Below are 22,914 nucleotides of genomic sequence, written 5' to 3' on the forward strand. Positions count from 1 at the left end.
GGAAATATGTTCGTAAGTAATCCCACACATAATAGAGAGATACTCTACATGACCAAAAGTATGTGGACACCTGCTCGTCTAACATCTCATTCCAAAATTATGGGCATCAATAAGGAGTTGGTCTCCCGTTTGCTGCTATACAGGGCCAACCAGGCAGGATATAACCCCACCCACTTTGCCAAAGCACAGCCCCCACACCACTAGAGGGATATCTTTAACCACCAACTTACTACCCTGAGACAAGGCCGAGTATAGCCCACGAAGATCTCCCCCACGGCACGAATCCGAGGGGGGCGCCAAACCCGGACAGGAAGATCACGTCAGTGACTCAACTCACTCAAGTGACGCACCCCTCCTAGGGACGGCATGGAAGAGCACCAGTAAGCCAGTGACTCAGCCCCGTAATAGGGTTAGAGGCAGAGAATCCCAGTGGAAAGAGGGGAACCAGCCAGGCATAGACAGCAAGGGTGGTTCGTCGCTCCAGTGCCTTTCCGTTCACCTTCACACCCCTGGGCCAGACTACACGCAATCATAGGACCTACTGAAGAGATGAGTCTTCAATAAAGACTTAAAGGTTGAGACCGAGTCTGCGTCTCTCACATGGGTAGGCAGACCATTCCATAAAAATGGAGCTCTATAGGAGAAATCCCTGCCTCCAGTTGTTTGCTTAGAAATTCTAGGGACAATAAGGAGGCCTGCGTCTTGTGACCGTAGCGTACGTGTAGGTATGTACGGCAGGACCAAATGGGAGAGATTGGTAGGAGCAAGCCCATGTAATGCTTTGTAGTTTAGCAGTAAAACCTTTAAATCAGCCCTAGCCTTAACAGGAAGCCTGTGTAGAGAGGCTAGCACTGGAGTAATATGATCACATTTTTGGGTTCTAGTCAAGATTCTAGCAGCCGTGTTTAGCACTAACTGAAGTTTATTTAGTGCTTTATCCGGGTAGCCGGAAAGTAGAGCATTGCAATAGTCTAATCTAGAAGTGACAAAGCATGGATTAACTTTTCTGTATCATTTTTGGACAGAAAGTTTCAGATTTTTGCAGTGTTACATAGATGGAAAAAAGCTGTCTTTGAAATAGTCTTGATATGTTCGTCAAAAGAGAGATCAGGGTCCAGAGTAACGCCAAGGTCCTTCACAGTTTTATTTGAGACGACTGTACAACCATCAAGATTAATTGTCAGATCCAACTGAAGATCTCTTTGTTTCTTGGGAGCTAGAACTAGCATCTCTGTTTTGTCTGAGTTTAAAAGTAAAAAATGTGCCCGCCATCCACTTCCTTATGTCTGAAACACAGGCTTCCAGGGAGGGCAATTTTGGGCCTTCACCATGTTTCATCGAAATGTACAGCTGTGTATTGTCCGCATAGCAGAAAGGTGGCATCCTATGATGGTGCCACGTTGAAAGTCACTGAGCTCTTCGTACTGCCAATGTTTCTCTCTGGAGATTGCATGGCTATGTGCTCGATTTTATACAACTGTCAGCAACGGGTGTGGCTAAAATAGCTGAATCCACTAATTTGAAGGGGTGTCCACATACTTTTGTATATATAGTGTATATGCGATAGTATACAATGTAAGCAAGGTTTAAAATGATGTTTTAGTCAAATATTATACAGTGGGGGAAAAAAGTATTTGATCCCCTGCTGATTTTGTACGTTTGCCCACTGACAAAGAAATGATCAGTCTATAATTTTAATGGTAGGTTTATTTGAACAGTGAGAGACAGAATAACAACAAAAAAATCCAGAAAAACACATGTCAAAAATGTTATAAAATGATTTGCATTTTAATGAGGGAAATAAGTATTTGACCCCTCTGCAAAACATGACTTAGTACTTGGTTGCAAAACCCTTGTTCGCAATCACAGAGGTCAGACGTTTCTTGTAGTTGGCCACCAGGTTTGCACACATCTCAGGAAGGATTTTGTCCCACTCCTCTTTGCAGATCTTCTCCAAGTCATTAAGGTTTCGAGGCTGACGTTTGGCAACTCGAACGTTCAGCTCCCTCCACAGATTTTCTATGGGATTAAGGTCTGGAGACTGGCTAGGCCACTCCAGGACCTTAATGTGCTTCTTCTTGAGCCACTCCTTTGTTGCCTTGGCCGTGTGTTTTGGGTCATTGTCATGCTGGAATGCCCATCCACGACCCATTTTCAATGCCCTGGCTGAGGTAAGGATGTTCTTACCCAAGATTTGACGGTACGTGGCCCCGTCCATCGTCCCTTTGATGCGGTGAAGTTGTCCTGTCCCCTTAGCAGAAAAACACCCCCAAAGCATAATGTTTCCACCTCCATGTTTGACGGTGGAGATGGTGTTCTTGGGGTCATAGGCAGCATTCCTCCTCCTCCAAACACGGCGAGTTGAGTTGATGCCAAAGAGCTCCATTTTGGTCTCATCTGACCACAACACTTTCACCAGTTGTCCTCTGAATCATTCAGATGTTTATTGGCAAACTTCAGACGGGCATGTATATGTATTCTTGAGCAGGGGGACCTTGTGGGCGCTGCAGGATTTCAGTCCTTCATGGCGTAGTGTGTTACCAATTGTTTTCTTGGTGACTATGGTCCCAGCTGCCTTGAGATCATTGACAAGAACCTCCCGTGTAGTTCTGGGCTGATTCCTCACCGTTCTCATGATCATTGCAACCCCACGAGGTGAGATCTTGCATGGAGCCCCAGGCCGAGGGAGATTGACAGTTCTTTTGTGTTTCTTCCATTTGCGAATAATCGCACCAAATGTTGCCACCTTCTCACCAAGCTGCTTGGCGATGGTCTTGTAGCCCATTCCAGCCTTGTGTAGGTCTACAATCTTGTCCCTGACATCCTTGGAGAGCTCTTTGGTCTTGGCCATGGTGGTGAGTTTGGAATCTGATTGATTGATTGCTTCTGTGGACAGGTGTCTTTTTTACAGGTAACAAGCTGCGGTTAGGAGCACTCCCTTTAATAGTGTGCTCCTAATCTCAGCTCGTTACCTGTATAAAAGACACCTGGGAGCCAGAAATCTTTCTGATTGAGAGGGGGTCAAATACTTATTTCCCTCATTAAAATGCAAATCAATTTATAACATTTTTGACATGCGTTTTTCTGGATATTTTTGTTGTTATTCTGTCTCTCACTGTTCAAATAAACCTACCATTAAAATTATAGACCGATCCTTTCTTTATCAGTGGGCAAACGTACAAAATCAGCAGGGGATCAAATACTTTTTCCCCCTACTGTATCTGTTTGGGCTTCTTGCGGTCAATTTTCTATCTACAAAATATTTGTAATTATGTTGCGGCCCCCTGACCATCCGCTCAAGAAAGAAATCGTCCCGCGGCTGAATCTATACTGAACACAAATATAAACGCCACATGCAACAATTTAAACGATTTTACAGTTCATATAAGGATATCAGTCAATTTAAATAAATTATTTAGGGCCTAATCTATGGATTTCACATGACTTGGTTGGGGTGCAGCCATGGGTGGGCCTGGGAGGGCATAGGCCCAACCACTGGGGAGCCAGGCCCAGCAAATCAGAATGAGTTTTTTCCCACAAAATGGCTTTATTACGGACATAAATACTCCTCAGTTTAATCAGCTGCCTGGGTGGTTGGTCTCAGACGATCCCGCAGGTGACGAAGCCAGATGTGTCAGTCCTGGGCTGGCGTGGCTAAACGTGGTCTGCGGTTGTGAGGCCGGTTGGACGTACTGCCAAATTCTCTAAAACGATGGTGGAGGTGGCTTATGGTAGAGAAATTATCATTACTTTCTCTGGCAACAGCTCTGGAGGTCATTCTTGCAGTCAGCATGACAATTGCATGCTCCCTCTAAACTTGAGACATCTGTGACATTGTGGTTTGTAACAAAACTGCAAATTTAAGAGTGGCCATGTCCCAGCACAAAGTGTGCCTGTGTAAGGATCATGCTGTTTAATCAGCTTGTTAATATGCCACACCTGTCAGGTGGATGGAATATCTTAGCAAAAGAGAAATGCTCACTAACAGGGATGGAAACAAATTTGTGTGCCAAATTTGAGAGAAATAAGCTTTTTGTGCATACAGAACATTTCTGGGATCTTTTATTTCAGCTCATGAAACATGGGACAAACACATGTTGTGTTTATATTTTTGTTCAGTGAAGTTGATGATCCCTGCTATAGTGCTTTCAGTGAAGTCTGGAGCTGTGCAAGGCTTTAGATTTTTCTGTTTGCAGATGTTACTGACCTGGTTTCGAACCAGGGTTATCAATATGACTTTGGCTGTAGGTACCCTAGCAGTTAACCGAAAGGTTGCTGGGTCGAATCCCTGAGACGACTTGGTGAAAAATCTGTCAATTTGCCCTTGAGCAAGGCACTTAACCCTTATTGCTGCTGTAAGTCGATCTGGATAAGAACGTCTGCTAAATGACTCAAATGTAAAAACTAAACAAATACATGTAAGAAGCCCATTGAGCTAAAGCCATATTTTTTATGAATCTTATTGGACCTCAGTGATTCATGTAAAAACTGTAGGAGGGAAATCATACTGCAACTTACATGGTCACTTTTAAATAAAGTTTTGTATTAATTATCCTTGAAAATATGTGCATCTGACCTTGTGCTTCATGTAGTGTGAAGGATAACACATTATTGTGGAGTCTCCTTGTAGCTGAATAATATTTGACCTTTTGCTTAAAAGCAAGAAGTACTGTATGAAGTATGATAAACTGTTTTACACCATTATTCCAACAACACTATATTAGTAAAAGCTCAATAATATGAATCATTGCAGGCTGTTTTGGTTCACAATGTCTATAAAAAAATCCTATGGTATTGTTTTGAATATGCCAAAAATCTAGCTTCCTTTAGTTATCTTTGGTGCCACTGAAGCTGTTATTACTATGCCCTATCTATCATCTCCTCATCAGATTGAAAATAACAAATCGTGGGTGTGTTTCCCCTCGATCTAGATAAATGGTTGCTGTGTGGGCAGGTTGTGAACTTCCCAGACATCAGAAAGTCAATGAACAGTCAACCAACCTGAAAATAACCTCATTGAGGTGCAGTCATAAATATTGATCAGCGTGCAGAATCCTGTTTAGTTCAGATTGGGAAGGTGGCTGTCTCTTCCACTTTCTTAGTTAATCATATTAGTGTTGGGCTTGTTGTAGAGGTTTTGGGAAATGAGCACCAGCTTTACTTTGTTTTCGGTATTTGTTTCTAAAATTAGTCAAGCCGCAGTTTGAAGTCTTTGTGGAGAACAGGACTAGTGAAATGTTCCATTCAATGGCTTCCTGAACAGGGAGGAATATTCATCACCCAACATACCTATCTCAAGTGTGGTTAATGGCTGTATTCTGAGCTGTCAGTCTCACTACTTTGTGTTTACCTTGCTCATTTCCGCTCATTGTACTTCACTGAATGATGGCTAACACTTTCTCTTTTTTTAATTGCATCGAGGACGGACCACTGAAGGACATGCACATTGTGGCAACTCTTTCATATAGCATGCTACAGTATTACAGTATATGATGAATTTAAGTACTATTTCATGGAACTGAATGGAAATCCATTCTCTTTTATGTTATTAACTATCAGAACTGTTAGTAACAGGAATAAGCATCCCTACTCACACACGTGGCGGTTTATGGCTATGTGTTGCATACCATATGGTTTTATACTGTACAGTACTGTATGTCACCTTTGGTAATGTTCTTTCATCCTCTGGGGTGGGTTTAGTGAGCTCCTCTCAACTGTAATTGGACAGAAAACACCACTGAGTTGCATAATGTTTTCACATATCATGTTTAAGATGAGATTGAACTCAGTGTTAGTATGACTAACAACATTCCCCTTTAATGACACATTCAATCTTTTCAAAACCAGGTCGCTCCTTTTAGTGTGAAAGAATGCACAGTCAGAGTGACATGTTGACTTGATGTCTTTCAAGCTGTTCAGAGAAAAGTGACTGATACATTTCATAGAATGCTCTTTTATACCCACTGTGATACGATTAGGTACCATCCTACTCACGCATACAATCATAACCTAAAGATACATTGTATTAGACATTAGAGTTGACCACTCAAGTGAAATTCTCTCATGTGCTTAGTGATTTTATACTGATCATCATCTCTCTGCTTGCTCTCCTATCTCAGCCACTGCATGCTGGTGTTGTTGGTGTTGTTGTTGTTGTTGACACACACACACATGGTCATAGTAAACATTTCATTACCAAGACTAGGGTTGCTAAGCTACAGCTAATTTACCAAAGTTACCGGAATCTTCAGTAATTTTGTTAATTAACAAAAATTCTATGGCAAGCTGTCATAACTTTGGTTATTTATGCTTGAATAACGTTTTTTTTTTTTTTAATATTCATATACGGTATAGTATTCGTTGTTTATAAATGTGTCCATATTGTCCATTAGGTTCTAGTAGATAGACCATATGGTTCAAGAGAAAATAGCCTAATTAATGGAAAAAGCATCTAATCAACAATGCCATTATTTTCAATTACCTCTGCAACTTGTCCAACTATTGACTTTTTTCATAACTGCCTCCAGTTTGACGTCAAGACATTGACAGCCATCGTATTGACATTGTAAAAAAAATATACATATATATATAGGATATTTAATGCTGAAACTCTCATATTAAACATCAATGTTATTCACTTAGTTGATATTTATATTTAGGAGAATGTTTTACAGCTTTATCATCTTATTTAATTATTTCATATATCTTAAATGTGATAAGGCCCACAGAGGGACAGAGATAATTAGAGACACCTTGTAAAGGGAGGGGATATTACTGGAAACTTTCTAAGTTTAACAGTAAACTAAACAAATGTTGGTATCTTTCAAGGATTTTATGTAATCTATCACAAGACATCTAGTGACCCTGGTAAATTTAGAACGTTTCCAGTAAGTATACCCTCCCTTTGCAACCTTATCCAAGATTGCTGTCACCCCAAACATTTAAACGAGACATGCTTTATGGGTGGTAGGGTAATGTGAGAGTCCAGTCCACATGTCTGTAGTTGTCAATGTGAGGACCATGCCCTTCTAGACTGTGTCTGAGTAGGATGGTGGGACCATGCCCTTCTAGACTGTATCTGAGTAGGACGGTGGTACCATGCCCTTCTAGACTGTATCTGAGTAGGACGGTGGTACCATGCTCTTCTAGACTGTATCTGAGAAGGACGGTGGGACCATGCCCTTCTAGACTGTATCTGAGTAGGACGGTGGGACCATGCCCTTCTAGACTGCATCTGAGTAGGACGGTGGTACCATGCCCTTCTGGACTGTGTCTGAGTAGGAGGGTGGGGCCATGCCCTTCTGGACTGTATCTGAGTAGGACGATGGTACCATGCCCTTCTAGACTGAATCTGAGTAGGACGGTGGTACCATGCCCTTCTGGACTGTGTCTGAGTAGGACGGTGGTACCATGCCCTTCTAGACTGTATCTGAGTAGGACGGTGGTACCATGCCCTTCTAGACTGTATCTGAGTAGGACAATTGGACCATGCCCTTCTAGACTGTTTCTGAGTAGGACGGTGGTACCATGCCCTTCTAGACTGTGTCTGAGTAGGACGGTGGTACCATGCCCTTCTAGACTGTATCTGAGTAGGACGGTGGTACCATGCCCTTCTAGACTGTGTCTGAGTAGGACAATTGGACCATGCCCTTCTAGACTGTTTCTGAGTAGGACGGTGGTACCATGCCCTTCTGGACTGTGCCTGAGTAGGACAGTGGTACCATGCCCTTCTGGACTGTGTCTGAGTAGGACGGTGGTACCATGCACTTCTGGACTGTGTTTTAGTAGGACGGTGGTACCATGCCCTTCTGGACTGTGTCTGAGTAGGACGGTGGTACCATGCCCTTCTGGACTGTGTCTGAGTAGGACGGTGGTACCATGCCCTTCTAGACTGTATCTGAGTAGGACGGTGGTACCATGCCCTTCTGGACTGTGTCTGAGTAGGACGGTGGTACCATGCCCTTCTAGACTGTATCTGAGTAGGACGGTGGTACCATGCCCTTCTAGACTGTATCTGAGTAGGACAGTGGGACCATGCCTTTCTGGACTATGTCTGAGTAGGACGGTGGGACCATGCTCTTCTGTACTGTTTCTGAGTAGGACGGTGGTACCATGCCCTTCTGGACTGTGTCTGAGTAGGACGGTGGGACCATGCCCTTCTAGACTGTGTCTGAGTAGGACGGTGGTACCATGCCCTTCTAGACTGTATCTGAGTAGGACGGTGGTACCATGACCTTCTAGACTGTATCTGAGTAGGACGGTGGTACCATGCCCTTCTGGACTGTGTCTGAGTAGGACGGTGGTACCATGCCCTTCTAGACTGTGTCTGAGTAGGTGGTACCATGACCTTCTAGACTGTATCTGAGTAGGACGGTGTCAGAGTAGGATGGTGGGACCATGCCCTTCTAGACTGTGTCAGAGTAGGATGGTGGGACCATGCCCTTCTAGACTGTGTCAGAGTAGGATGGTGGTACCATGCCCTTCAAGACTGTATCTGAGTAGGACGGTGGGACCATGCTCTTCTAGACCGTATCTGAGTAGGACGATGGGACCATGCCCTTATGGACTGTATCTGAGTAGGACGGTGAACCATGGCATGTACTGCAGAGGAGTCTGGTGGGAGGAGCTATAGGAGGAAGGGCTCATTGTAATGGCTGGAATGGAATAAATGGAACAGAGTCAAACACGTGGTTTCCATGTGTTTGATACCGTTCCATTAATTCCATTCCAGCCATTACAATGTGCCTGTCATCCTACAACTCCTCCCACAGTCTCGTCTGATGTAGTGAGATCTGATAGGAACATCTGAACAGATTGAGCAGATGACAGCTGTCGTTAAAGCTGATATGAATAGGATATGGTGTAATATACAAATGAGTCTTTTATAACGCACACACATCTAGATATTCCCTCAGTTTGATGGGTTCTCAGTTTGATGGGTTCTCAGTTTGAGGTTCCCTTAGTTTGATGTTCCCTCAGTTTGATGTTACCTCAGTTTTATGTTCCCTCAGTTTGATGGGTTCTCAGTTTGATGGGTTTTCAGTTTGATGGGTTCTCAGTTTGATGGATTCTCAGTTTGATGGATTCTCAGTTTGATGGTTTCTCAGTTTGATGGGTTTTCAGTTCGATGGGTTCTCAGTTTGATGGATTCTCAGTTTGATGGGTTCTCAGTTTGATGGGTTCTCAGTTTGAGGTTCCCTCAGTTTGATGTTCCCTCAGTTTGATGTTCCCTCAGTTTGATGTTCCCTCAGTTTGATGGGTTCTCAGTTTGATGGATTCTCAGTTTGATGGGTTCTCAGTTTGATGGGTTCTCAGTTTGATGTTCCCTCAGTTTGATGTTCCCTCAGTTTGATGGGTTTTCAGTTTGATGGGTTTTCAGTTTGATGTTCTCTCAGTTTGATGGGTTCTCAGTTTGATGGGTTTTCAGTTTGATGGATTCTCAGTTTGATGGGTTCTCAGTTTGATGTTCCCTCAGTTTGATGGGTTTTCAGTTTGATGGGTTCTCAGTTTGATGGGTTCTCAGTTTGATGGGTTCTCAGTTTGATTGGTTATCAGTTCGATGGGTTTTCAGTTTGATGGGTTTTCAGTTTGATGTTCCCTCAGTTTGATGGATTCTCAGTTTGATGGGTTTTCAGTTTGATGTTCCCTCAGTTTGATGGATTCTTAGTTTGATGGGTTCTCAGTTTGATGTTCCCACAGTTTGATGGATTCTTAGTTTGATGGGTTCTCAGTTTGATGGGTTTTCAGTTTGATGTTCCCTCAGTTTGATGGATTCTTAGTTTGATGGGTTTTCAGTTTGATGGGTTCTCAGTTTGTAACTTGCACCTTAATTGGGGAGGACGGGCTCGTGGTATTGCCTGGTGTGGAATCAGTGGAATGGTTTCTGTTTGAGGTTGGATTCTCAGTTTGATGGGTTCTCAGTTTGATGTTCCCTCAGTTTGATGGATTCTCAGTTTGATGTTCCCTCAGTTTGATGGATTCTCAGTTTGATGGGTTTTCAGTTTGATGTTCCCTCAGTTTGATGGATTCTTAGTTTGATGGGTTCTCAGTTTGATGTTCCCACAGTTTGATGGATTCTTAGTTTGATGGGTTCTCAGTTTGATGGGTTTTCAGTTTGATGTTCCCTCAGTTTGATGGATTCTTAGTTTGATGGGTTTTCAGTTTGATGGGTTCTCAGTTTGTAACTTGCACCTTAATTGGGGAGGACGGGCTCGTGGTATTGCCTGGTGTGGAATCAGTGGAATGGTTTCTGTTTGAGGTTGGATTCTCAGTTTGATGGGTTCTCAGTTTGATGTTCCCTCAGTTTGATGGATTCTCAGTTTGATGGTTTCTCAGTTTGATGGGTTTTCAGTTCGATGGGTTTTCAGTTCGATGGGTTCTCAGTTTGATGGGTTCTCAGTTTGATGGGTTCTCAGTTTGAGGTTCCCTCAGTTTGATGTTCCCTCAGTTTGATGTTCCCTCAGTTTGATGTTCCCTCAGTTTGATGTTCCCTCAGTTTGATGGGTTTTCAGTTTGATGGGTTTTCAGTTTGATGGTTTCTCAGTTTGATGGGTTTTCAGTTCGATGGGTTCTCAGTTTGATGGATTCTCAGTTTGATGGGTTCTCAGTTTGATGGGTTCTCAGTTTGAGGTTCCCTCAGTTTGATGTTCCCTCAGTTTGATGTTCCCTCAGTTTGATGTTCCCTCAGTTTGATGGGTTCTCAGTTTGATGGATTCTCAGTTTGATGGGTTCTCAGTTTGATGTTCCCTCAGTTTGATGGGTTTTCAGTTTGATGGGTTCTCAGTTTGATGGGTTCTCAGTTTGATGGGTTCTCAGTTTGATGGGTTCTCAGTTTGATTGGTTATCAGTTCGATGGGTTTTCAGTTTGATGGGTTTTCAGTTTGATGTTCCCTCAGTTTGATGGATTCTCAGTTTGATGGGTTTTCAGTTTGATGTTCCCTCAGTTTGATGGATTCTTAGTTTGATGGGTTCTCAGTTTGATGTTCTCTCAGTTTGATGGATTCTCAGTTTGATGGGTTTTCAGTTTGATGTTCCCTCAGTTTGATGGATTCTTAGTTTGATGGGTTCTCAGTTTGATGGGTTTTCAGTTTGATGTTCCCTCAGTTTGATGGATTCTTAGTTTGATGGGTTTTCAGTTTGATGGGTTCTCAGTTTGTAACTTGCACCTTAATTGGGGAGGACGGGCTCGTGGTATTGCCTGGTGTGGAATCAGTGGAATGGTTTCAAATACACCATGTGTTTGATGCCATTCTATTTACTCCGTTCCAGACATTATTATGAGCCATTCTCCCCTCAGCAGCCTCCACTGCTTGCCATGTATACAGTACATAACCCACTTATCTTTTCATCTTAATCAGAGTGGGTTGTAAACAAATACCCTGTAATTGTGTGGACAGATGCTACAGCCTGTTATGTAAATGTATGTAAAACTGCAAGGGGGAAAGTAAACCATTATGTGGTTGCTAAGTTACCTACCAGACATATTAAATCTTGGAAAGGGTTTTATGGACAGCTTTATTTGACTTTCTGACGGTATCCCAACCCCGGACTGACACCTGCTCAAGCCATTATTTATTATTTATTATTATTTTATCAGGCAAGTCTGTTAAGAACAAATTCTTATTATACAATGACGGCCTACCAAACCCTCCCCTAACCCGCTGTGCCACTCGGAAGCCAATTAACTAGTAGGGACCGATAAGCAGTATGAGGCAGTACCTTTATTAACTTTGAGCTTTACCTCTGAGTTTGATTTGTAAAAATAATAGAAGAAGAATAGAATGTATATTATTTTCCTTCCTCTCGACCACTTTCTCATATCAGCAAAACCGACAACAATCTTCACAATATATCACATGTATCCACACGATAAAATGTAATGTTGATGAACCGGATTGTTTGGGCAGACTTATCATCCCATTTACTCTGTGTTCAATCCCACATTGTGTAAACGTGCTGTGATGTATTACTGGGTGTTGATGCCTCCCAGCTGTGGATAATTAACACCAAACGGTGTGTGTGTGTGTGTGTGTGTGTGTGTGTGTGTGTGTGTGTGTTGGCCTTTATGGGTTGGCACGCAGAGAAGGGAGATTAAACACATTCTCTGGCTACAGCAGAGATCTTGGCTCCAGTGGACAGAACATGGAGAGAATCGCAACAGAGAAAATCTTTTGTTTGTTGATTAGGGAAGGAAGTACTACACAGTATCAGTCACTTGTGTAGCCGATGGAGGGTAGGACTGGGGAAAATGACTCAATGATTCAACACCCTACAAGGGGAGGAACCCTCACAATGAGCTGAGGTAAACACTGTAATGTCAGGAGGCCGTCAAGGCTGTGAAACATGGTTGATACTGTAGAATGGATAGATCTCCCTTAGATCTCCGTTAGATCTCTGTTAGATCTCCCTTAGACCTCCCTTAAATCTCCCTTAGAGCTCCGCTAGATGCCTGTTAGATCTCCCTTATATCTCCGTTAGACCTCCCTTAGATCTCTGTTAGATCTCCCTTAGATCTCCCTTAGATCTCTGTTAGATCTCCCTTAGATCTCTGTTAGATCTCTGTTAGATCTCCCTTAGATCTCCCTTAGATCTCTGTTAGATCTCCCTTAGATCTCCCTTAGATCTCTGTTAGATCTCCCTTAGATCTCCCTTAGATCTCCGTTGGATCTCCCTTATATCTCCGTTAGATCTCCCAAGTACGCCTAGTGTCTATGTTTGTTGGTTTCCTCAACAGAAAAAAAACAAGTTATTCTATTCTATGCTGTTATATTTCTACTCTCCATCCCCAGAACCTCTGATTGCAGTTGAGGTGTTAGCCAATGCCATAGAGGTGGAGCATGCCTGAGCAAAGCTGTTAGATGTACATGTATGTCCATGGTTCAGTATCAGGTGTGTGATATTAACTCAGTTAAGTAGTTAGACTTTGTGAAGTAAAGACATTTCTCACCCAACAGGAGAGAGTAAGCTACTGTACAGTAGTGTAGGCAAAGCCTGATAATGAGCCGTAAGCCGATTCAGAGCATGGCTCATATAAGATCAAAGGAAGTTTAATCTGCTGGCTGGATTTATTAGAGAGATGCTCCGAGGTCAGGGTTGTCAGCTGCGAGTGAGGACTCCTGGTTTCCTAGTCTGGTAGATCACAACAGGGGTTCATCCTATTAACTAACTCAGCAGAGTCCTTTTCATCATAGATCATTAACTGTTATTTTGTTAGTCTTGGATTTACATTATAAAAGTAAGTCAGTGTGTTTCCTCAAGCCTGAAATGTTAGTGAAGTTGTATTGTATAGAATGTTCTCCACGCATGGTGGTGACTGGATGAGTATTGAACTCTCTCCATGTCATAGTTCTTGGATACTGTCAGACGATAATGAATTTACACTTAACACCATCTCAACATTAGACAGAGAGAGTTGGCCTACAGTATGTCAGCAGCACTTACCACTCCAACCAGAGCTGGGAGAGGCTGTAATGAGGCTTGAAACACAGGGCTCAATGTCTGACATTCCTAAGCATGGATGGTGCTTTGGCAAGCTCTCTCACAGTGGGAGTTTCAGCCCATCCAGCTGTGTTATTCACCAAGTTCTCCAGTCAGAGAGGAAATTACAACAACTAGGTTTTTATTGATGGCCTTTTGAAACCATGGACTGTGACCTCATTTTAGACCAAGGGAGATGACGGGAGAGAGACATATTTGGTAATGGCTGAGTAAATGGGTTTTACTTAACAGAACAGGCTCTTTATACTCTTAGGCCTATGTTGCTACCTACAAGCTTCTCATTTAGGAGGTCGGGAGATAGTGTTTTAAATTCTAGTTTTGCTCGTGTCTCGCTTGTAAAGGTTTGTTCAGTTTGCGGAAAGTACATGAGTCTGTTTCCTTTTAGAGTGGTTGGCATGACCCAGTTTTTACATTCTCTTCCCTTAGTGGGCAAAATAACCATCTGTCGTCAGGGAGATCCGTCGTCAGGGAGATCCGTCGTCAGGGAGATCTGTTGTCAGGGAGATTATTCACATGAACTCTGGTTCATACTTACTTACAGAGTTGAAAGAAAGAAGAATTTGTATGTTCCGTAAATAATTTGTTGTACAATAGAAACCGAACTAGATCTGAACACATATAAGGCTAAAACCAACTGGCTTCTTGACTCTCTGGAGGATCTCATCTTTAGTAATCATGGGAATTGTGAAATGGTAAATGTGCTCCAGTTTCTCAACTGTCAGGTCAGGCAGAAATATCTGTTGCTTTACAAATGCATGACCAGTCAGGTACCTCCACAGTAACAGTACTGATAGATGTCTCTGATGTGTGTATGCGTGTGTGTCCCTTGTTTCCTCTCTGACGTGTGTGTGTCCTGTCTCCTCACCACAGGGTGCCTTCACGTGGAACAGCATGTCAGGGCGGAGCGTTCGTCTGAAGCCTGTGCCTCTCCAGAGCCTCTCAGAGCTGGAGAGAGTCCGCCTGCAGGAAGTGGCCTTCAGCAGGCTGCTCCAGGACGACAACCTGGGCTGCCAGATCTCCATCCCCAAAGGTACTCTACTATTCAGGCTTGGAGGCCATCTAACATCCACTATCTCCTGATCTCTCCATTCAGTGAGCAAAGCTACTTGGAAAACATTCTTGTCACAACAAGTCTGAATGTTACACAACAGATACTGACACCAAAACTGAATGTAATATATAATTTCTAGTTTATTCTGTGTATTTACATAGGATGTCCTGTGTATTTAGCGTTTGCATGGATAGCAATTTGTAAAACCCTGTTTTAACTGTGTATTTAATGACTGTTTGTATAGAAGATAGTAACTTAAAGGTATGTAGCTGTAGGAGTTATTTATTTCAACTGTCTTGTCGTGGTGTGAGGTTGTCTATCTTCACCTCATGGTCTGTTTCTGGTCAGCCAGGCTCTGTCTTGGATTACATTCCCTCATGTGCTCCTGCCTTAACTATTTTAGGCTAACATGGTACAGGCACCCTATAGACATGCACTGCCATCAACAGTCACTCGCAGTAACTATAGCATTAAAACTTTAGAAAATACTAGCATGAAAAGTAAACAGTCAACTGTAGGAAAAACACATGAAATGTAATCTGAAATAGTAGCAGACATTAGAACCACCCTTTCTACATATGGATTGAGTTAGGAAAGACAGGACACAGTATATCCAGCCATGTTTTTGTGTGGAATGTCTCCTATGACTTTAACAGTGCTATTGAAAACTAGGATTAAGATTCATATTCCACATTTTAAATATTACATGATTTATGCTTGGGTTGTCTGTTTAAGGATATTTCGAGGCCTTTCTTTCAGATTGTGATGAGTGATGAGAACATTTGTGTATGGTAATGCAATATTGAGTCATGAAGTTGCGTGTTACAAGTATGGTAGAATGCAGTAGATGGTGGTGTGGTGGTGTTACAAGTATGGTAGAATGCAGTAGATGGTGGTGTGGTGGTGTTACAAGTATGGTAGAATGCAGTAGATGGTGGTGTGGTGGTGTTACAAGTATGGTAGAATGCAGTAGATGGTGGTGTGGTGGTGTTACAAGTATGGTAGAATGCAGTAGATGGTGGTGTGGTGGTGTTACAAGTATGGTAAAATGCAGTAGATGGTGGTGTGGTGGTGTTACAAGTATGGTAGAATGCAGTAGATGGTGGTGTGGTGGTGTTACAAGTATGGTAGAATGCAGTAGATGGTGGTGTGGTGGTGTTACAAGTATGGTAGAATGCAGTAGATGGTGGTGTGGTGGTGTTACAAGTATGGTAGAATGCAGTAGATTATGGTGTGGTGGTGTTACAAGTATGGTAGAATGCAGTAGATGGTGGTGTGGTGGTGTTACAAGTATGGTAGAATGCAGTAGATGTGGTGTGGTGGTGTTCCAAGTATGGTAGAATGCAGTAGATGGTGGTGTGGTGGTGTTACAAGTATGATAGAATGCAGTAGATGGTGGTGTGGTGGTGTTACAAGTATGATAGAATGCAGTAGATGGTGGTGTGGTGGTGTTACAAGTATGGTAGAATGCAGTAGATGGTGGTGTGGTGGTGTTACAAGTATGGTAGAATGCAGTAGATGGTGGTGTGGTGGTGTTACAAGTATGATAGAATGCAGTAGATGGTGGTGTGGTGGTGTTACAAGTATGGTAGAATGCAGTAGATGGTGGTGTGGTGGTGTTACAAGTATGATAGAATGCAGTAGATGGTGGTGTGGTGGTGTTACAAGTATGGTAGAATGCAGTAGATGGTGGTGTGGTGGTGTTACAAGTATGGTAGAATGCAGTAGATGGTGGTGTGGTGGTGTTACAAGTATGGTAGAATGCAGTAGATGGTGGTGTGGTGGTGTTACAAGTATGATAGAATGCAGTAGATGGTGGTGTGGTGGTGTTACAAGTATGGTAGAATGCAGTAGATGTGGTAGAATGTTATGAAGTCTTTTCTTTTTTTTTTCTTCTTAGATGGTCAAAAGCGTAAGAAGTCCCTCAGGAGGAAGTTGGATTCACTGGCCAAAGAGATGAGTAAAGACAAAGGTAGTTACATTAATTAGTCACATGAATTTGCTATGTTTATTTTATGTAGTAATATGTCTCAAGTAGGGCTGCACAAAATGGGAAGAACATTTCATAGTGATTTGTTTTTGTTAACCAAATACTGCTTTTGCAATTTGACTTGCGATATAGATCAAAACACTTTGGTGAACTGTTGGAATCATAGAAATACAATGATTTATATTAAGGAGCAAAATGGAGAGCACCATCGTTCTTGTTTGGAACAATGTGTTGACTGCATTTGACCTAACAGAACAGCATGTATATTGGATCTAACAGCAGAGGAAGTGTACTGCTTGAGTGACAGGGGGCAGGGCTTGGTGCGTGTGGGAAGCAGCCGCTAGAGGAGAGAGACAACAAACGAGTAAACTATAAAAACGGACATTACACACTGCTGAGTGGCGTTTGAAAATATTGCATGTGATATGGATATCTTGTAATATGGATATTACACATGTCAATAGTGCAGCCCTAGTCTCAAAATACCCGCAGAACACAGGAGGTTGGTGGCACCTTAATTGGGGAGGACGGGCTCATGGTAATGGTGGGAACGGGTTTGCATGTGTTTGATGCCATTCCATTTGCTCCGTTCCAGCCATTATTATGAGCCGTTCTCCTCTCAGCAGCATCCACTGCCTCGGAAAGTATGTATAAAAGGTGAGACATTTCACTTTGCCATACCATACAATGACAATATTGAGGGATTCTCAAATTCTCTCCATCACTACAGCATATTTGAGAAAAGTGTCTTACATACAGTCAGTGATAATATTGATGTTGATCTTTCAGTGGAAGATAAACATGGCTCTATTTAGTTGGAGGCTGTGGGATAGACACTGAGTCCTCTAGACCTTTGTTCATGTCCAGCTGGGTTCCGTAGTCTCACACACTGGCCGGGCCATCCGTTGACTCTTTGATCCGTTTCACTGGAGCTATGTGGAGCTCACTAGAGCAAGCATTCTCAGCTGTTTCAACCCGCCGAGCTCTGAGGGGAAAATATACAGTAGGAGCCTCCTGAAAGAGCCAGGGCTGCTTCAACAATTGCACCACAGGAGGTTGGTGGCACCTTAATTGGGGAGGATGGGCTCAATCAGTGGAATGGTATCAAATACATCAAACACAAGGTTTCCAGGTGTTTGATGTCATTCCATTGGCTCTGTTCCGGCCATTATTATGAGTCGTCCTCCCATCAGCAGCCTCCACTGAACAGCACTGCCAACTGCTGCCCAGCCTCCTGCAACAATGTTCACAGGAATGTGAGTTCACTCTGTCGCCTGGGCGGTCAAGGAAAGAACAAAAACAATCTTGAGAGGTGGCTCGGTCATCCCAGCCTAACCTCAGTCATCCCAGCCTAACCTCAGTCATCCCAGCCTAACCTCAGTCATCCCAGCCTAACCTCAGTCATCCCAGCCTAACCTCAGTCATCCCAGCCTAACCTCAGTCATCTCAGCCTAACCTCAGTCATCCCAGCCTAACCTCAGTTATCCCAGCCTAACCTCAGTCATCCCAGCCTAACCTCAGTCATCCCAGCCTAACCTCAGTCATCCCAGCCTAACCTCAGTCATCCCAGCCTAACCTCAGTCATCCCAGCCTAACCTCAGTCATCTCAGCCTAACCTCAGTCATCTCAGCCTAACCTCAGTCATCCCTGCCTAACCTCAGTCATCCCAGCGTCAGGAGCCCCAGTCATCCCAGCCTAACCTCAGGCATGGACAACCCTAGCCCACCCCCGCTCTCTTTTCATTTTCTCTCCCTGTGTTTAAAGAGACAAATCCCAAAGTATGCGTCCCCTGACTGGGGATAGTGTATACATGGTACGGATACTGTTTAGGTTAAACACTGCATTTCCCCAAGGACCTTTAGATACGTTTTTATATAGTTGAGTTTTCAATTAGAGGGCCTATTGGAAATTGAATTATTATTCTTTTTTAAATAAGGAAGCATAGTTTATAGCCATCCAGGCTTCACTGCACAGTTACAGTACGTTACTTCATACTTTGAAGCAAGTCTTGGGATTTACCATTGAATTTAATTGAATGCTGAATATATGAATATTCTCCCCTCCTTATCTGTCCCTCGCATCATAGAGTCAACGCCCCAGGCCTTCGGCATACTGCTGTCGCAGGTGATCTCTAACGATCGCGCCCACAAGCAGCGTCAGGAGCCCCAGCGCGAGGAAAACCGTGACCCCAGTGACCTGGTGTCCTCCCTGCTACAACTCACCTCACGGAAGAGCACCAAAGACAAGGAGCTGTCCAGCAGCAACTCGTCTCTCAGCTCCACCTCTGAGACGGCCACTGAGTCACCCTCACCCAGCACACCCGAAGCACCACCACACACCCGCAGGAGGGTAGGTTTTTACCTGTGGGGCTGTTCTAACAAACCTATAGTATGAGTCTGAATGTATTCTGTTATATCCAAAACAACTTGTTCATATAACTTGATGGGCAGAGGTAGAAATACTGTTGGCCAGGCTCCCACTTCACTTCAATGTATGCCATCCACTTACAGTGCGTTTGGAAAGTATTCAGACCCCTTCCCTTTTTCCACATTTTGTTATGTTACTGCCTTATTCTAAAATTGATTAAATAAAACATTTTCTTCATCAATCTACACACAATACCCCATAATGACAAAGCGAAAACAGTATTTTAAGAAATGTATTTACATAATTATTCAGACCCTTTGGTATCAAACTCGAAATTGAGCTCAGGTGCATCCTGCTTCCATTAATCTACAACTTGATTGGAGTCCACCTGTGATGAATTCAATTGATTGGACATGATTTGGAAAGGCACACACCTGTCTACATAAGGTCCCACTGTTGACAGTGCATGTCAGAGCAAAAACCAAGCCATGAGGTCAAAGGAATTGTCCGTAGACCTACAAGACAGGATTGTGTCGAGGCACAGATCAGGGGAATGGTACCAAAACATTTCTACAGCATTGAAGGTCCCCCAGAACACAGTGGCCTCCATCATTCTTAAATGGAAGAAGTTTGGAACCACCAAGACTCTTCCTTGATCTGGCCGCCCGGCTAAACTGAGCAATCAGGGGAGAAGGGCCTTGGTCAGGGAGGTGACAAAGAACCCGATGGTCATTCTGACAGAGCTCCATAGTTCCTCTGTGGAGATGGGAGAACCTTCCAGAAGGAAAACCATCTTTGCAGCACTCCACCAATCTGGCCTTGATGAAAACCTGCTCCAGAGCTCTCAGGACCTCAGACTGGGGTGAAGGTTCACCTTCCAACAGGACAATGACCCTAAGCACACAGCCAAGACAACGTAGGAGTGGCTTTGGGACAAGTCTCTGAATGTCCTTGAGTGGCCCAGCCTTCGCCCAGACTTGAACCCAATCGAACATCCCTGGAGAGACCTGAAAATAGCTGTGTCCCCATCCAACCTGACAGAGCTTGAGAGGATCTGCAGAGAAGAATGGAAGAAACTCCCCAAATACAGGTGTGCCAAGCTTGTAGCGTCATCCCCAAGAAGACTCAAGGCTGTAATCGCTGCCAAAGGTGCTTCAACAAAGTACTGAGTAAAGGGTCTGAATACTTATGTAAATGTAATATTTAAAAAAAATTATTTTTTATATATTTGCAAAAATGTCCAAAAACCTCTTTTTGCTTTATCATTATGGGGTGTTGTGTATATAGATTGAATCCATTTTAGAATAAGGCTGTAACGTATCAAAATGTGGAAAAAGTGAAGGGGTCTGAATACTTGTATATAATCCATCATTCCATGCCATGCACTCGTCGCCGTATGCTATCCATCACCTCTCCATATGGCTGTACTGTACTCACTCAACTATGTGTATCTGGCAGGGAGGAGTGTCTGTGGATTGCATCACTGACCTGGATGACAATCAGTCTCGCCTGCTGGAAGCCCTGCAGCTGTCCCTACCAGCCGAGACACCCAGCAACAGGAAGAAGCAGAGGGACAAGAAGCTTAGCCTCAACCCCATCTATAGACAGGTTCCCAGGGTGGTGGAGATGTGCTGCCTGCATCTGGAGAAATATGGTACACACATAGGAATTGCCGTCATTCTTCAGAAAGTGCTACGCGTATTGGGCCCGATTCACAGTTGTAATGAGGGCAGACAACACAGACTTTCATGTAAATCGTTCACTGAAGTCAATGGAGGATATGACTTGCAGAGGATTGTTAATCGTGACTGGAGTTTATGTACACGTTTTCCGTGTTGGTGTCACATCAAATTTGCCCTTTATTTCTCCATGTAATTTAGGTCTACAGACAGTTGGCATCTTCCGTGTAGGGAGCTCAAAGAAGAGAGTGCGGCAGGTGAGGTTTCTCTGGAAAATGCTGATGAACACATCAATGAGGTGCTCATCAAAACACACTGTGAAATTCCTAGTGTGTTTCTAGAGGTAAACTGTGGATTATAGGACGCTGTCTCAAGTATGATTCTAGTGTTAAACTGTGGATTGTAGGACGCTGTCTCAAGTATGATTCTAGTGTTAAACTGTGGATTGTAGGATGCTGTCTCAAGTATGATTCTAGTGTTAAACTGTGGATTGTAGGACGCTGTCTCAAGTATGATTCTAGTGTTAAACTGTGGATTGTAGGATGTTGTCTCAAGTATGTTTCTAGTGTTAAACTGTGGAATTTAGGATGCTGTCTCAAGTATGATTCTAGTGTTAAGCTGTGGATTGTAGGACGCTGTCTCAAGTATGATTCTAGTGTTAAACTGTGGATTGTAGGATGTTGTCTCAAGTATGATTCTAGTGTTAAACTGTGGATTGTAGGATGCTGTCTCAAGTATGATTCTAGTGTTAAACTGTGGATTGTAGGACGCTGTCTCAAGTATGATTCTAGTGTTAAACTGTGGATTGTAGGATGTTGTCTCAAGTATGATTCTAGTGTTAAACTGTGGATTGTAGGATGCTGTCTCAAGTATGATTCTAGTGTTAAACTGTGGAATTTAGGATGCTGTCTCAAGTATGATTCTAGTGTTAAACTGTGGAGGGTGGGATGTTGTCTCCAGTATGTTTCTAGTGTTTAACTGTGGATTGTGGGATGTTGTTTCCAGCTCAGAGAGCAGTGTGACCTGGGAATGGAGGTCCAGCTGGACGAGGCTAACAGTGTCCATGATGTGGCCGCGCTGCTTAAGGAGTTCCTGAGGGATATGCCTGAACCCCTGCTGACCAGAGAGCTCTACACCGCATTCCTCAACACCATGTGTGAGGAACACAGACACACAGGCTTGGCCACACACACACCCTGCCCTGGCCACACACACACACACACACACACACACACACACACACACACACACACACACACACACACACACACACACACACACACACACACACACACACACACACACACACACACACACACACACACACACACACACACACACACACACACACCCTGGCCTGACCACACACAGACATACACACACACACACACACACACAGACAGACAGACACAAACACATTACTAAACCCATACTTTACGCTCACATCTAAACCTCATACCACAATATGACACACAATCTCACCACCACACTTCACACAGCCTTCATCACTACCATGAACAGCCCACATTTGCCCCATACCTCACATTCATGTACACTTCATACACTATATAACTCAGTTGCTTTACCACAATCTAACCACAACACTACTCATAGCATTAATCAACCCAATGTGTGAAGGGTTTAGTTAGGCCTACAGTGGCAGTATTCATCCCCCTTGGCGTTTTTCCTATTTAGTTGCATTACAACCTGGGATTTTTATTTGGATTTCATGTAATGTACAGTCACAAAATAGTCCAAATTGGTGAAGTGAAATGAAAAAAATAACTTTAAAAAAAAAATTCTAAAACATTAAAAACAGAAAAGTGGTTTGTGCATACAGTATGTATTCACCCCCTTTGCTGTGAAGCCCCTAAATAAGATCTGGTGCAACCAATTACCTTCAGAAGTCACATAATTAGTTAAATAAGGAAATCATACACTTCATACACCAAGAGACCACACCTGATTCCTATACCGTCTGTATTGTAAAAGGTGTCTACCTGTATCTGTGAGGATGAGAGGGAGTTGTGTTGATGGTTGTCCTCCTCTGCAGTACTGGACCATCCAGACCAGGAGAGCACCATCCAGCTACTGGTGTATCTGCTGCCACCATGCAACAGTGATACCCTGCAACGCCTCCTGGAGTTCCTGGCCACGGTGACCGCCCACGCAGAGGACAGTCAGGACAGGGACGGACATGAGGTAAGGAATGGACAGGGCAGGTAAGGTAAGGACAGGACATGACAGGAGGACAGTGCAGGGAAGGACAGGACATGAGGGTAGGACACGGCAGGACAGGAGGACAGGATAGGAGGACAGGATAGGAGGAC

The 22,914-nt window shown here is 43.4% G+C and overlaps 1 protein-coding gene across 2 annotated transcripts in view; it reads left to right on the forward strand.

Annotated features, from left to right (window-relative positions):
- LOC106586809 (rho GTPase-activating protein 6) overlaps nucleotides 1-22,914 on the forward strand; it is a 76,536-nt gene that overhangs the window by 39,338 nt on the left and 14,284 nt on the right. For both annotated transcript variants that reach the window (XM_014174484.3, XM_014174485.3), the window contains exons 2-8: nucleotides 14,368-14,527; nucleotides 16,449-16,520; nucleotides 18,625-18,887; nucleotides 20,364-20,559; nucleotides 20,786-20,841; nucleotides 21,590-21,740; nucleotides 22,638-22,786. In XM_014174484.3, the coding sequence (XP_014029959.3) occupies nucleotides 14,368-14,527; nucleotides 16,449-16,520; nucleotides 18,625-18,887; nucleotides 20,364-20,559; nucleotides 20,786-20,841; nucleotides 21,590-21,740; nucleotides 22,638-22,786 (1,047 nt within the window). The remainder of the gene's footprint in view (nucleotides 1-14,367; nucleotides 14,528-16,448; nucleotides 16,521-18,624; nucleotides 18,888-20,363; nucleotides 20,560-20,785; nucleotides 20,842-21,589; nucleotides 21,741-22,637; nucleotides 22,787-22,914) is intronic.

This window comes from Salmo salar, chromosome 25, assembly GCF_965601325.2.
Source record: "Salmo salar chromosome 25, fSalSal1, whole genome shotgun sequence".
Lineage (NCBI taxonomy): Eukaryota > Metazoa > Chordata > Actinopteri > Salmoniformes > Salmonidae > Salmo > Salmo salar.